A 15071-nucleotide genomic window follows, 5' to 3' on the forward strand; every position below is an offset into this window, starting at 1 on the left:
ATATCCATTCCAGGGCTAAAAAAAAAAAAAATCATTTTAATCTATGATTTTACTCAGCAGTGTGTGAATGTTGTCAGTCATGATCACTTTTAAAAACCTCTCTTTAAAAATTTATCTTAAGCCTCTTAAAGAGAATACAGGAGGAGTCTATGAGAGAAAGTGTCCTCTTCCCCTTTGCTCAACAATGACCAAGTATCTACATGCACCAGGGGCCTGGGGATCCATGAAGATACCATCCTGGATCACAAAAAGCAGCAGGACTAATAAGGAGTTCATAATAAAGGAGTTGAGCAGCAACACAAGTGCCCTACCCTGCAGGGTAACTCACCCTAGGGAGTGGTTTTTCTCTCTCTGCCTAGCTTGAGAGGTTCAGCAGCTGAACATTCTGGATCAGTGATGTTCAGGTTTTCTTTTGTTGGCTTTGTTTTTTTTTTTTTTTTGCCTCCAGGTTGTGTGTGTGCACAACCCCACTATCAGTAGCACCTTGCATTATCTTCAGATTTCCTTGAGGGGGTGGAAAGAGGTTGAAAACAACTCCTTCAATACACCCTTCCACCATCAAATGAGATTCACGGTCTTAAATTAACGGTCTTAAATTAACGGTGCATTTTCAAATGTAAACTTCTCACATTTCACATCTTTGTCTCTTAAAAACTTTGATGTCATATGTACTGCGTCTCATTCAAATCAAGACACGTCTATCAAGTTCACAAAATTTTTGTACTTTTTGTTAAAGCGTAAAATGGAACAAAACTACTAACAAGCAATACCTCCACAATGAACTAAATCATGCCTTTTTCTCACTTAAAAAAAAAAAAAAAAAAGAGGCCCAAAGTGAACAGCTTCTGTTCTAGATCTTAATAACAGGAAGTTACCCAACCAGGAGCTCCAAATGCAATTTCTAGCTATTCCCAGAGATCTCCATCTGGATGAACCTCTCACAGCACTTAAATCCAGCATGTCTAAACCCACGTTCTATCTTGTTAATCATAATGACGCCTCTTCTCTTTCCAGGAATGTCATTGTTCCCCTTCGTGTCAGCTCCCTCTTTTCCTGCATCTCATCTGTCTTCAATCCATGGACATTTCTGGTCTGTAATGTGTTTCATTATTTCTACCACTCTCTTCATCTTTCACCTAGTCTCTCTCCCTGCCGCCAATTGTTTCATAACATAATCTTCTTTAAGTTGTTGCTAAAGTAATCATTCAAACTATAGAGCTGATTGTTTTCCTCCTTCGTACAAGACCTTTCGATAAAGCCCCAACTCCTTAAAATGTCACTGAAGCCCATGCCATCCCAGGAAGCTCCCAGTCCCATCTTACTTCTCACTACCCCTCATCAGCTCAGCCAGTGTTCAGCCCACTTCCCTGCTCCCTGTCTCTGTTCCCGCTGCTCCCTGATCTCAACTACTCTCCACTCTCAGTGATGAGTGGCAAAGTTAACCCCCCCTTGCAAGGCCCAAATCACTTCCATTGCCTCCAGAAACAGCCATTTCTGAGCCTAACATCCCTGAAACTCTGCTTCTTGAAATACGTGCATTGTCTTTTTTCAAAAAATAAAATAAAATTTGCATTTTTATAGTGTTCCAACCACATGTCCATTACCCTTGTTTTAATTTTTTGTGTTCTCTTATCCTACACTTGTCTTGTATCCTATACTCTTGCCACTGAACTAGCAGTTAGCTAATGGTATAAATATCCCTGCAAATATTAGCTTACACAGTGCCTTGCACTCAGGAGTTTCCTAATAGCTTTCTATTGCTAAACTATATTATCGCTAAACTGATCAAAACTGAAAAAAAAGAAACATGAGTGAATGGCATACTATATTGTTTTCTTAATGATCAGTATCACTTTCTACTCTGATGAGTGAAATCTCGAGCTCCCTCTTACCTACCAGTAAAACAGCACTGGAAGGATGTAAATGAGGCAGTTCAGAGTCAAGGGCATGCATTTCAATCTTGGCCCTCACTCTAACTAGTACCAAGGCCTTGGCCTTTGAATCAAACAATCCAGTACACTAAATCAACACCCAACTCTTTCTCCTAATTTTACAAGACATAAAAAAAAATTAAATAAATGTCTGAAATTACTCCCACATTTGTTAAAAAACTCCAAGTACGATTTTTAGAAAAAGTCTCATATATGGTTGACTGTAAATACTACTGGACAGAAAAAAATTCAGTTCATATTGGTAGCTGATCATCTCTTGCAATGGTTTTCACTCAATTTCCAATCATTCCATTGAAATGCATTGTCAATAGCAGACAATGTTGTCACTTATCAAGTTACAACTATGCAATGAGGCCAGCGGCCATGAGACACACCTTAAAACCTTTTGAAGCAGCAATATGGGCAGCGGTCCAGCCTTCTCTGTCAGCGTGGTTAATAAGTTCTGCAGGAACAACAGGCTTGGATGTGCCTTCAGGACTCTCTTCTCCTTGATCCAAGTCAAAGACAACTGACTCAGACTCTTCCTCATGCAAAGAGTTTCTGCAAGCTGGTGCTCTATGGTACATAAGAAGCTTGAGGCTGTCCACATTACCAGTGTCTACAGCTGCGTGAACTGGTGTCCAGCCATCCTGAAGATAAAATGACCAGGAGGAAAGGATTGATTACAACGTTAATGTTGAGAACAGTGTTATTTAAAGTTCACCTCTAAATGTTCTTGGGCATGAACCACTGAGCTGGGAAAAGCAGGCATTCCAATCCTGAGTATCATTGATGAGCTGAGTCAAGTTCACTGACCTCTGTCAATTACCATATTTCTCAATGCTATGACTCATGTTTGCTGTTTTGTAAGACTTTCCACTTAGCAGTTAACTATTTGGAGTGAACAGGTACTGTCCAGGCTGGTAACTATGGACTACATATGGCAAAACAAAATCTCTACATAGAATACAAAAGAGAATGAACTTTAGCATAAAAATTTTTAAACATTTATATCCAAGTAGGGTATTATTAGTAATGTACTAAATGAATGCTGCCATAATCCAGTTTTACTTATAGGGCAGAGTCCTAACTGGTGATCTTAAAGTTTTATGTCAATGATTCCTGAAGGAAAAATTCTAGATAATAAGGAAAAGGTAGACATATAGGAAAAACAAAGGCAAATAACTTCATGAGGTGTCTATGTGCCCCTATTGAGAGCTCTGGGATTGCAGCTAGAAACTGATAAATGCAAGCTTAGGAAATGTTCCAAGTAAAATTATTAGGCCCATTGTCTAGAATACATTACTGTGAAGCCTTTAGCATTGACTTAGCAGGTTGCTAGAGTTGTTAACTCAGAGCTCTTTCCTAAGGCAGTGGTTCTCAAGTGTAGTCACCAGACCAGCCAGCATCAGCATCATCTGGGAATTTGTTGGAAATGAAAGTTTTTAAGCCTCAACCCAGACCTAATGAATGAGAAACTCTGGAGGTAAGGCCCAGCAATCTGTGCTTTAACCAGCCCCCTGGGTGATTCAGACTCCCTGAAGCTTGACAAGCACTTTTCAAGTGAAAATCTTGGTCCTCTTTCAGTCTCTCATTTTTATATAGGGTCTTCCTTTCACTCAAGTACCTGTCTTCATTACATTTTTAAGACTTTCATAAAAGAAGATAATTATTTTGGTGATTTGTTGTTTGGGCTTTATTTTCCTTTTGGCCTTTTTTTTTTCATGTGGTATTTCATATTGCTATGTTAAAAATCTTTCAGTGAGCTAAAGCACACTTTTTTAAAATAATGGGGTAGAAGGCAGGAGAAAAACAGTAAGCGGTAACAGGGTATGTTTATAGTGAGTCATCTGATCATTTGCTAAAGCTTCCCTTGATAAAATAGATTTTTCTCTGGTTCTGTACTTCATACCCATGAAGTTGACTTGGCTAAGACAAGATCACGGCTGTGCAGTAAATGGAATACCTTATAGTCCTTAAGCATACACCAGAGCTAGGTAAAGCATTTCATGGCTTGTTCTTTGCTGGGCTACAGACACCTTTATTTGGTTTTCAGCCTTAATTAGGCACCAGAGTGTAAGCACTCTTGACCTTCCCTAGTCAAATCTCTTGACTTTTTCCTAATTTTTACATTACAAAGGCTATGTAATCATTTCTGAAAAACTTTCAATTTACCATTCTCTCCTTTGACTTCTTATTAAAAGTCATAAGAAATAATTATTCCCTTAAGATCCTCTATCATTACTGTTTATCTCTGTATTTTGGAGCCTCTATACTTCTAATGATCGTTAATTCAAAGGGATACATGCACCTCTATGTTTATAGCAGCATTATTTACAATAGCCAAGATATGGAAGCAGCCCAAGTGTCCATTGACTGATGAATGGATAAAGAAGTGAGATATATATATGGAATATTAGTTAGCCATAAAAAAACGAAATATTGCCATTTGCAATGACATGGATGGAGCTTGAGTATAATGCTAAGTGAAATAAGTCAGAGAAAGACAAATATCATATGATTTCACTCAAATGTGGAATTTAAGAAACAAAACAAATAAGCAAAGGGAAAAATAGAAGACAGAGACAAATCAAGAAACAGTCTTAACTACAGAGAGCAAACCAGAGGGAGGTGGGTGGGGGGTGGGTTAAACAGATGATGGAGATTAAGTAAGGAGTGCACTTGCCATTAAAACAAAAACAAACAAAACCCACAGGATTTAAGGGTGATCTATAAATTAGATAATGCAGCTTTTTATTCTAGGAAATCTTAAGGATGTTTCCTATGAGAGGAATACACAACACAACCAATTCTCTATTAACAGAAGAAATCCAAGGTTCAGATAACCTTTGGAAATTGAATGTCTATACTTGTCTTTCATTAGGAACATATGGTAGGACGGTGATTATTATACCTTAAATATTCTAGGAAGCTGCAAAAACAAAACTAAAGTAATTCCTGAGCCCAATGAAGAATGGATCATGATGGAAGTTCCATAACTCCTAAAGCTCACAGAGGGTCCCATCAGAGAAATGGATGTCAGTGTGCACAGGGCAGATTCCTTGATCTTCAAGTGGTTCACAATGAGTTGATGAAGACAAATTTGGGAGGGCTGACTGAAAAGTTTGTTTCGAATGCATTTCTATGTGGCTGAGCCAAAAGTATCATCCAAGGACTCTTCCATGCATCAGACTCCAAAAGTCTGCAGTTTCTAAATCTCTTGGACTTTATCTGTGCACCTTGTATAGGAGATAACAGAACTGTGTGGGATGGAGTCAAGAGCGACTTGGGGTCTAGTGGATTTCTACACACAGTGCTTCTAGTTCTGAGCCAAATTAGACAATGACCCTGAACTCTGTGAGGTGCTGCATGATCTTAGCAATAACAAACATCAGTCAGAGGAAGAACAGTGAGCACAAATAACCCTCCTCTAAGTACTGACAATGGGCACTGTCTTGTGACAAAACTCCCTTTTGTTTATACGTGTTACAACTGACTCCTACATTGTAATTGATGGTGGTGGTGACCATGGGGACAGCTGACATTTGTTTACTGCTCACAATTCCCAGGGCACTTATACCAACTACCTTATGTAGATAAGCTAATTTCACTTTAATACGCTTAGACTCATTTTGTAGAGGGGTCACCCAAGGCACAGAGAAGTAACATACCTTGCCTAAGCTCACAAAGCTGTGTGTAGGCATGGTCCAAGCCCAAAAAGGTTTGATTTCACAGCCTGATCTCTCAGGCAATAGGCAGTAGTTTTATATCACCACCATTGTCACTAATGCAACGGTTGATACTTCTGTGGCTCTTGATACGATGCATCCTGAAAATATATCCAGAATTGGACCAATCCCCACTGTTTCTACCCCTCAACCTTGATCCAAACCACCATTACTTTTTCCCTGGAGTAAAACAAGATTCCTACGGCTCTCTCTTGGCAGCTGCTCTGCCACTCCTACAGTTTATTCTCAAACCTGCAGCCAGAGTGACTCATAAAAATGAGTCAGTTCACGTCCTTGCTCTCTTCAAAACCATCCATCCGACGCCCTTATTCCAAGTCCTTGCCAATGGCCCACAAGGCCCTTTGTGGTGGGCCTCTGGCCACAAAGATCTGCCTGCACTGCTCTCCTGCCTCAGTCCTGGTACCCTGCTCCCATCTCTTCATGGTGCACACCCTTGCTTCCTTCAGGTCTTGGCTCAACTGTCACATATTCAACAAAGACTTTTCCCACCAACTCCTCTGAAGTAGTCCCGACCCCAGGCATTTCCATCTTCTAAACATCCAGCTACTAACTATTTACTTACTTGTTTACTGTCACCCCTCCTGCCCCATGAGGATATAAGATCCATGAGGGCAGGACTGTTTCACTTCTTGCTGTCTCTTCTGTCCCTAGCATAGCTAGTGCTCAGGAAGTATTTGTTGAGTGAGTAAAAAGTACACCTCCATTATATCCCCTGATTCTGAAAACAGCCAGGATGCAGGTATTCAGTTTCCTATTTTACAGTGAATAATCTGAGGTTCAGAGGATAAAGGACCAGTTAAGCTAACAGACAAGGCTTTTCATTAGCAGATGCTCAAACAGAAGTCAGAGGTCAGACACTGTCCATATCTGATATCCTAAAAGCAACACCAAGCAGCCTCTATTTTAGTAAAACTTTGGTTTGCGAGCATAATTCATTCCGGAAACATGCTTGTTATCCAAAGCACTCTTATATCAAAGCAAATTTCAAGAACCATTGGCTCAGTTGTGATCATGTGATGTTTGGTATCGTGTAGTACTCTTATTGCAAGACACCGCTCGTTTGTCAAGTTAAAATTTATCAGAAATGTTTGCTCATCTTGCAGAACATTTACAGAACAAGTTACTCGCAATCCAAGGTTTTGTTGTATTTTGTTTTTCTAGCTATAGAGTTGGCCGACAGGGTAAATTATAGTACAAAACCCAAAGAACTGGTACTCACTCTGGTTTTTACACTCCGATCAGTTCCAGCTTCCAATAAGAGTTGAATACACTCCTTATTTCCATTTTTACAGGCCAAATATAGAGGTGTCTGTCCTTCATCAGCAGCATGATTAATGTTAGCATCATATGAAATTAATAATTCTACACACCTAAACACAAGATCATGATTAATTACACTAAAACTGGCTGGATTTCTGAAGCATCTGACCAAGATGTTAATTATAGAAAATAATGCTAAAGCAATTCTGTATCTTTCTACATCAATTGTTTGTATATATATATATATATGTTTGATGGTTAGATAAAAAGTTGAAAACAGCTTTACATATATATGTTTATATATATATATATAATATATTATAGATAGATAGATGTGTATCAATTACTGTGGGTCTTATTTGATGGATACTGTTTTATAGCAAGGCTAGAAGCTATATTTTAGCCACAAATTTACCCCCGTGAAAATTTTAAATAGCAGCATTGGTCAAGTGCTAAAACTTGGTTTTGACACTTCTCTGTAAACAACTTGTAAAAAAAAAAGTGCTTGCAGTATGTTTAACTAATTTGGATGAATGGTGGAACTGTGGTTGACATATATATTATTTGTGGTTCAAAATCACTTAAACCTTGACTGCTGAGTCATTCTGAGATTTTCACTTGAGAAAATAATTATAAATAGCTCAGACAGCAGGGCACCATGTGCTTCCACTATAAAAGGCAGCAGGGAGGCAGAGAAAAGGGCTGCCTTGGGGAGAAGAGACAGCAGAGGCTATCCTGTCTCCTGAAAGGGGACTAGTTTACAAGGAAAAAGACATCTAAGCAGAAACTCACTGCTCTTGAGAATCAAGGAGGAAAGAAATGAGGTAAATTCAAGACTTCGTAGCACTCAGTAACTGGCTAAACACCCAGAGCTTGTGTTTGTAAAATCAGATGAGAATAAACGGAGTAAAGAGGGCTAAATCATAATCAAATTAAGAAGTAATTTACAAAAAAAAAGGCAATTTACACCATATTCATTTATTTACTTCAGATATATGCTTTTCTCCCTGGGCTTTTCTTGAAAATATTTGGTTTATTCATATATATTTAAAACTTAAGTTACATATTGACGTTTGTTTGTATCTCATACACATTTAAACTAATCAACCCCTAGGGGTCTTCCTTTTTGCAAAGCCAACCATGCCTGCCTTCCCATGACTCTATAATTTCCAAGTAAGCTGCACTACATATTGCCCAGTGACAGTAAACGTAAAAGCGTAGCCCTGAAGAAAAAATCCCTTTCGGAGGACTCAGGATACATGCAAAACGTAATGGCAAAACCAGTATCTATGGTCCTCAACAATAAACTCATGAGGTATGCATTAGACATACAGAAAAAATGTTATAATTTACGGATGCATTTTGAATATTTAAGAATTACATTTATAATAACAGTGTGAACCTTACAACCCATATTATAGGAATCAAGAAATATGTTAAAGAACATTTCTATCAGGATGGTTAGATAAAAAGTTGAAAACAGCTTTACATTCCCTACACAACAGTTCAGCACAGGAAGAGAAAGCAACTTAGTGACATTCTATTTGATTAAACTATGACTCTTAATTTTAAAAAGGCATGTCTATATTCAACTGACTTGGTAAGGTACTGAAGAAACCTGCTAAACTTAAATGTATTTCCAGTGACAGGTTCTTTTAGGCTTCTGCTCTAATTACTTTTAGTATGAAAAGTTACTGCTTCAATTTTTTTTAAACGATAAGACAAGGTGAATATATTGAGATTTAACACTGAATCAACTGCCAATAGGAAGTTAATGTTATTTTAATTAATATAATTCTAGGATTTTTTTTAAATGTTCATTTACTTTTCAGAGACAGAGAGACAGAGCATGAGTGGGGGAGGAGCAGAGAGAGGGAGACACAGGATCCAAGGCAGGCTCCAGGCTCTGAGCTGTCAGCACAGAGCCCAAAGCAGGGCTTGAACCCAGGAACCTTGAGATCATGACCTGAGCCAAAGTCGGTTGCTTCACCAACTGAGCCACTCAGGCGCCCCTAGGATTTGTTTTTAATGCCATCATAAGTAAAAAAAAAAAAAAAAAAAAAAAAGTTTTTTTTTTTATGTTGGGGTAATGGAAAACAGTGAATAACAGTCTTTAAAACAGTGTATTTTATCACCACATATATGTTGACAGACTATAGATTATCTTCTTTAGAAGCAAGTTCATTCATGTGAGGTTGAAACGTAACTTATTTCTCTTCTTTACTGCCCTCATATACAGCTATTTACCTTTTAAGAAAAAGAGCAAATTTAGGATCCTACATTGCATTTAAATCCTCAAATATACTTAGTGAATTTATTTGCCAATGGATTTGAAGCACTAGTTTACACATGCAGCCAGAAATAAAATATGTGTGCAAACTATAAAAAGACTCTTTTCATGGGGGGGGGGGGGGGGGGGGGGGGGAGAATTAAGAGCATCACTTACTTGAAATGTCCCTGAGCAGCTGCGGCACACAAGGGTGTGAAGCCATTTGTATCAGCAGCATTGACTTGGGCTCCTGCATTCAGCAGCAATCTCACACAGTCTATGGATTTTAATAGAAAGCCATTTACATTCCCCATTTAGAGTTATGGTGAGCCAAATTCTAAACGAGCTCTATATAGATGCTAAACTCAAAGGACCTCTCCCATGCACAGTCCATCTGACAGCTCCATCGTGGTGGGTATGAGACTCCACAGACTATTTTACAGAGAAAGTAGACTCTTTTCCTCAGGATTTTAATGCCCAGACTCACCAACTAAGACATGATATTCGTGTGTGTATGTATGTGTGTTGCTTTGGGAGGAGTTGCTGATGAGTTAAAGGACTGTTATGTGTCAGAAAATGTTTTACCACGTTTTTCTACCAGCCTATGCCAGGAAAGAATGTTATTGGATAGAATTAAATGTACTTACCAAACTAATACCATTCTTTGTATTTAAATAGTTAAATTCTCACTTTGTGATATTTAACCTTTAAAACGCTTTTGTGTGGTGGTCATCCTACACTTAATTTCATGGGTGAGGAGATCCCACACAAAGTTACCTGACTCTGGCATAAATATCATCTAGGCCTCATTTTCCTCATGGCATTTACTAGACTTAATTTCTCTACATTAAGGAAAATTCCCACAATGCTTCTGAAGTAAAGAAGAACTTCAAAGTACTTCTAAAACTTTTAGATTCTTCCATTTAGTGCACTTGAACACAGCGAAGCTCTGAAAACTTCTATGAATTACTCGACAATCATGCAGCTTATTTGATTTTGGATTTGCAGTCAAATCATCTTTTTCTGCACTACCATATGTTTTAGTAAATCAGACCACAAGAAACAAGAATAATTCCCAGACTTCATCAATATGTCATTTGTAGCTGTGGAACTTCTCAGTTCTCTTAAAAAATCCAAATAACTATAAATTGTTCCCACTACAGAACAGTTTCAGACCCATGACCTTCCCTAACTACTAAAATTTGCCCTCACTATAGTATGTGCGAAAGCCCTGTCACTTTGACATTCACACACAAGTATTTCTAACAGACAAATTGGAGCTATTTTGTGCTGACTAAAGTGATCACAGATGGAAGGCTTTATTCTAAAATGTGCTTTATCATAGTAGACCCAAAATTTCCACATACACAATACATTTCATTGTGCATAATATCAAAGATTACTTTTTGCTAGCTGCAATAAAATCTTACATTTTTACAGAACTACAATTGGGATTTTTTTTTTCAATATTTACAAGATCTTTGAATCATGTTAAAAAAAAAAAAATTACCCACTACTACCTGTAAGAAAAAAATCAAAACCAAAAGAACATTTTGCTCCTAAGAATGGTTACCAGTGCTTCTGGCTCTCCATCCTTTTGCAAGAGGGTGGTACAATGAGGTAAGATCTCTCCATCTTTACCTGTATGTCCATTCTTAGCAGCAGAATACAAGGCAGAATGGCCATCTTCACAGGAGTAATTAATGTCCAGTCCTTCTTCATTAAGCAGCATTGATAATAAAGTGACATTTCCCTGGGTAGCAGCTTGCTGAAGAAGGGTGGGCCTGCCAGCCAGGGGGGCAGGACCACCACTCATTAGCAAAGGGGTTAGGGAGGGTGACCAGCCTGTGGGTTAAAGTGACCCTAGTTAGAGAGTAGGAGCAAGGACAAGAGACAGGTATTACCCACTTGTTTCTGAATTACACACACACACACACACACACACACACACACACACACACAGACACGAACACGTACCCTTAGAGGATTATGTGGTTTCTAACATTATCAATCTGTTAATATTTACTTAGCACAAATCTGTACTGTTATTTCAATCTTGCATCTGCTAATTAAATTAACATCCATGGTGACAAATTACTTTTAGTTGTCAGTCTTACACAGATAAATGTTAAAGTGGTGATTGGTTTTAGGAAACTTAGATGGCTGTCTCATTTGAAAGTTCAAATTCCTCTTCAGGGTTTCAAAACAATTTGAATTTTGAAATCATGTATGGATTTCCTCAATTTCAATATCAGTCTGAAAAACTGAATGGACATCTTTAGGTATAGGATAGAAATAACTGTAAGAAATACAGATTTTCCTTTTGCAATGTTTGCAAGGTACGTAACTAAAAATCATATACAGACGATTAAGATGGACCAAATAATGCCAGGAAATCTATGTTCCTTGAATTCCCTTATTTGGGAATAAAAATAATGGAGGGGGCCAAGTGCTATTTAGTATCCAGAGCTATAGAAGCACAACACATATAATTATATCTAGAATACTGTATCCAGGCACAAATATTCAATACACAATTCTGAAGACTTTATCTTTACAAATTGTGGCCATCTTTACAAATTGTGTACCAGAAACTTTTAGCCAGCCAACAAAACAGGACAGTCTACCATATAGTTTTAACAAGAATCGTAAGAGTTATCATAGTTAGATATTTCTCATCAGTATTTAGCAGCTTTAGAAGAGAATCTGTTAAGTGTGTGAAGTCGGCTGCATATAGCATGGAAAATTTTCTGAATTCTTCCTTGGTCAAAAGGCTGTAAAAACAGTAAAGTAAAAATGTTTATTCAATGTGATATATAGGTATTTTGTGTGTTTTAGATACAATTAACTTTCAAAATAAGTTATTTACTTTCTTCCTTATGAAGCCCCAAATACCTCAGAGTAACGTCAGTGTAGATGCAGGGGCCTATGGGCACATATTCACTCCTCAGGGTACATTTTCTACATAAATCCAGTAACATTCTCTGTAGTAGGACACAGTAGATGGATGTTTTATGTCCCGTCCACCTTGGTTATCAGGATAATATTCTAAGTATATGGGTGTTACATTAGTAAGCAATAGGCTCAGATAATTGAGACTTAATTAACATTAAAGTAATAAATATTAAAATCAAAGGATTCCTTAGTATTTTAAAAATTCTTTGTGAAAAAAGCAAGTTATAAAAATAAAACTAGACAGCTTATTAAAAGCTGGATATTACATCTTCATAATTAATTCTTTGGGTCCATGAATAATTTATTGTTTTACCCTATTAGGCTGCAATGACATACAAAATTCAAATGCTCATAAAATTAAATATTTATCTAAACTTTATGATATTTTCCCATTGATATTCATTAGCTCTTCTTACAAAAGTAGTATTTTTACTTCATACTTACAAGAAGGCTCCTCTCTGGTACATTTTACCTTTTGTATTTTCTTAAAAACAAACAAAAAAACAAGCCCACAAAAATTAAATCAGTACTTATTAGAAATGGATGATAAACAGAGAAATTATAAACACCAAGGTATGATGCCTTGACTGCATAGCAAACACAAAGGTAACATGAAGGCATTGCACGGAGGTCCTCGGTGGAACAGGAGGGAATGTGGCTCACACACAGTGAGTTTCCTGGAGCTTGTGTGGCCCTCTCTCCCCACCCCTCTCCTTCCCTCTCTCTCCCTCTGAGTCCCTCTACCCCCACCTCCTCTATCTCATTCAAACCGTCTGGGTTATTCATACCCTGTAAAGAATATCAACAGGTATATATCTAGTGGTTTGTTATTCTTTTGGGTTTTCTCTTTCTTTCTTTCTTTCTTTCTTTCTTTCTTTCCAATGCAATTCTATGCTCTAGAGGAATAATTTAAATATAGATATATTTTTAACTGCCTTATGTGGAAACTTGGGATACAGTACCCTGGAAAGCCCTATTTTTAATGCCAGGCTATCTGAAAGAGAAAATATCTTATTTAAAAATTTTCTCAATCTTTAGACCACCCAAGAATCATAGTTTTCTGTCAGACAAAGCAACAGAGGAATATATATGAATTTTTATTTCCTTAGCTTAGAGGTGTGCAATATATTTTTAAAATATTCTACAAAATAAAAATGCTCTATAAATACCAAGTATTCTTAAAGTTTAAATAATATTTTTATCCCCACTGTCATTTCCAATTGCTTGTTTTAATGAATCCTGCTATAAATACTGGAAAAAAAAAAACCCTTCACCATGAGGCTTTATTGTTCATTTGAAACTCCCAACAAAGATAAGAAACGGTAATATTCATTAACTGGTTAAGTAATGGGAGAACAGACCTGCGTCATACGGCTACTTTAATGATGTTAGAAAAAGGTCATTCAGCTTTGCAGTCTGCAAACATTAGTAACATGCGGTGGACGAAGGGAACAGAGACCATGCAATGCAAGAGGGAAGAGGAATTGAGAACAGCTTCTGGCATCAGCTTCAGAGTGTAGAGAAGGTTAATGTCATGGCTCAGATCAATCTCATTTTTGGATTTAGACTTTAAGCCAATTATACATGGGTGATAATTTTTTAAGTGTATGTTTAACTAAGAAAAACTGTCTGAACCAAATTAAACAAAATGTACCAAACAAAAACAAAAACAAATTTCCAAGGGTATGAAAACTCAGTTGCCTGGGATGATTTCTGGTTTTAGGCCTCTGCTCATCTAACAGTTAAAACATGTTCATTGGACAAGTTCAGGAGGAACAAGACATTTTAATTCACTTATAGAATTCAAAATGCCATTTAAAAGTTTAACATTTGGCCATAAAAATTGCTAACAGAGTAATTAAAATGGTATCTTTCTGTCATTGCAATTCTCCCCAGTACTTTAGCTTAATCCTAACTGTTTGTCTGTCACAGATGTAAGCTGATACAGAAACTCAGAACTTTACAGTTTTAAAGATTGTGGGATCTAGTAGTTCTCCAAGAAAGGAGAGGTAGTGTACTGCTGTTTGAAAAATTCAACAGGCAAGTTTAGTAAGTCTTTCTGGTCTGGAACTATTATTCTTCTTTTGGGTCAATGTTTTCATTTTTAAAGGAGAAAGCTAATGACTCAGAGCGAATGTGCTCTTAGGGTGATACTAGAGAGAGGCAAAAATGGACTAACCCTCCTTCTTAGACTCAGCCCAGAGCCCTTTTTCTCACTGAATTTGGAACAGAGATCTATCTCCCAAGGATTTGGCAGAGGAGCTCTGTCCTCATGCCCTTCTCTTACCAACCACAATGGCATTAGTGGCTGTTAAGATTAATCACCTTCAATGAGCTTATGATCTGGAGAGGCACAGCTCACCCAGGCACAGATAGGTTAAGAAGCAGGATGGAGGGAGCTCTGGTGCTTCCTAGTTGCAATGGCATGGCAGCAAAAATAGGGGCAATCCAAAGGGAAAGCAGCTGAAATCCTAGATCTCATTTGGAAAATTTAGGCTGACCTACACCCATGGCTGATTTAATCACCCTTCTTATGTAACTGTAATAACTTTTCTATTCCCCAGACTACATGCTCCCAAAAGCTTGCCGAATGACTACAAAACTCCTTATAATCAAATAACACAGAAACTTATCCCACCAAGCATAATCCTGAAATTCTGAGATTTTGGCCAAATTGCAAAATCAGGGAATAGAAAATGAGGAATCGGTTTCACGTATCTTCAGTGGCAGCTACTTCTTTTGCTGCCACTGTTTCTTCTCTTTTGCTCTCTAGATATAAGCAAAGGGCATTCTTCAGAGGGATTATAGCTCCTTTATCCACAATTCCACTCTGTCCTAGTTAGGTCATTCTGGCCAATGTATAATAAACTTGGAATTCTTGGGTCTTTAAAGTTTAACTTAAGGTCC

General features: G+C 37.6%; 1 protein-coding gene across 9 annotated transcripts in view; it reads right to left on the bottom strand.

The window, feature by feature from the left end:
• CTTNBP2 (cortactin binding protein 2) overlaps nt 1-15071 on the bottom strand; it is a 169958-nt gene that overhangs the window by 52719 nt on the left and 102168 nt on the right. For 8 of the 9 annotated variants that reach the window (XM_042922917.1, XM_042922963.1, XM_042922912.1 and 5 more), the window contains 4 exons: nt 10851-11054; nt 9387-9486; nt 6900-7050; nt 2327-2581 (listed from right to left, as the gene is read on the bottom strand). In XM_042922917.1, the coding sequence (XP_042778851.1) occupies nt 2327-2581; nt 6900-7050; nt 9387-9486; nt 10851-11054 (710 nt within the window). Of the gene's footprint in view, nt 1-2326; nt 2582-6899; nt 7051-9386; nt 9487-10850; nt 11073-15071 lie in introns of all 9 variants that reach the window. The other variant, XM_042922973.1, reaches the window with a different exon arrangement.

The sequence above is a fragment of the Panthera leo genome, chromosome A2 (genome assembly GCF_018350215.1).
Source record: "Panthera leo isolate Ple1 chromosome A2, P.leo_Ple1_pat1.1, whole genome shotgun sequence".
NCBI classification, from domain to species: domain Eukaryota; kingdom Metazoa; phylum Chordata; class Mammalia; order Carnivora; family Felidae; genus Panthera; species Panthera leo.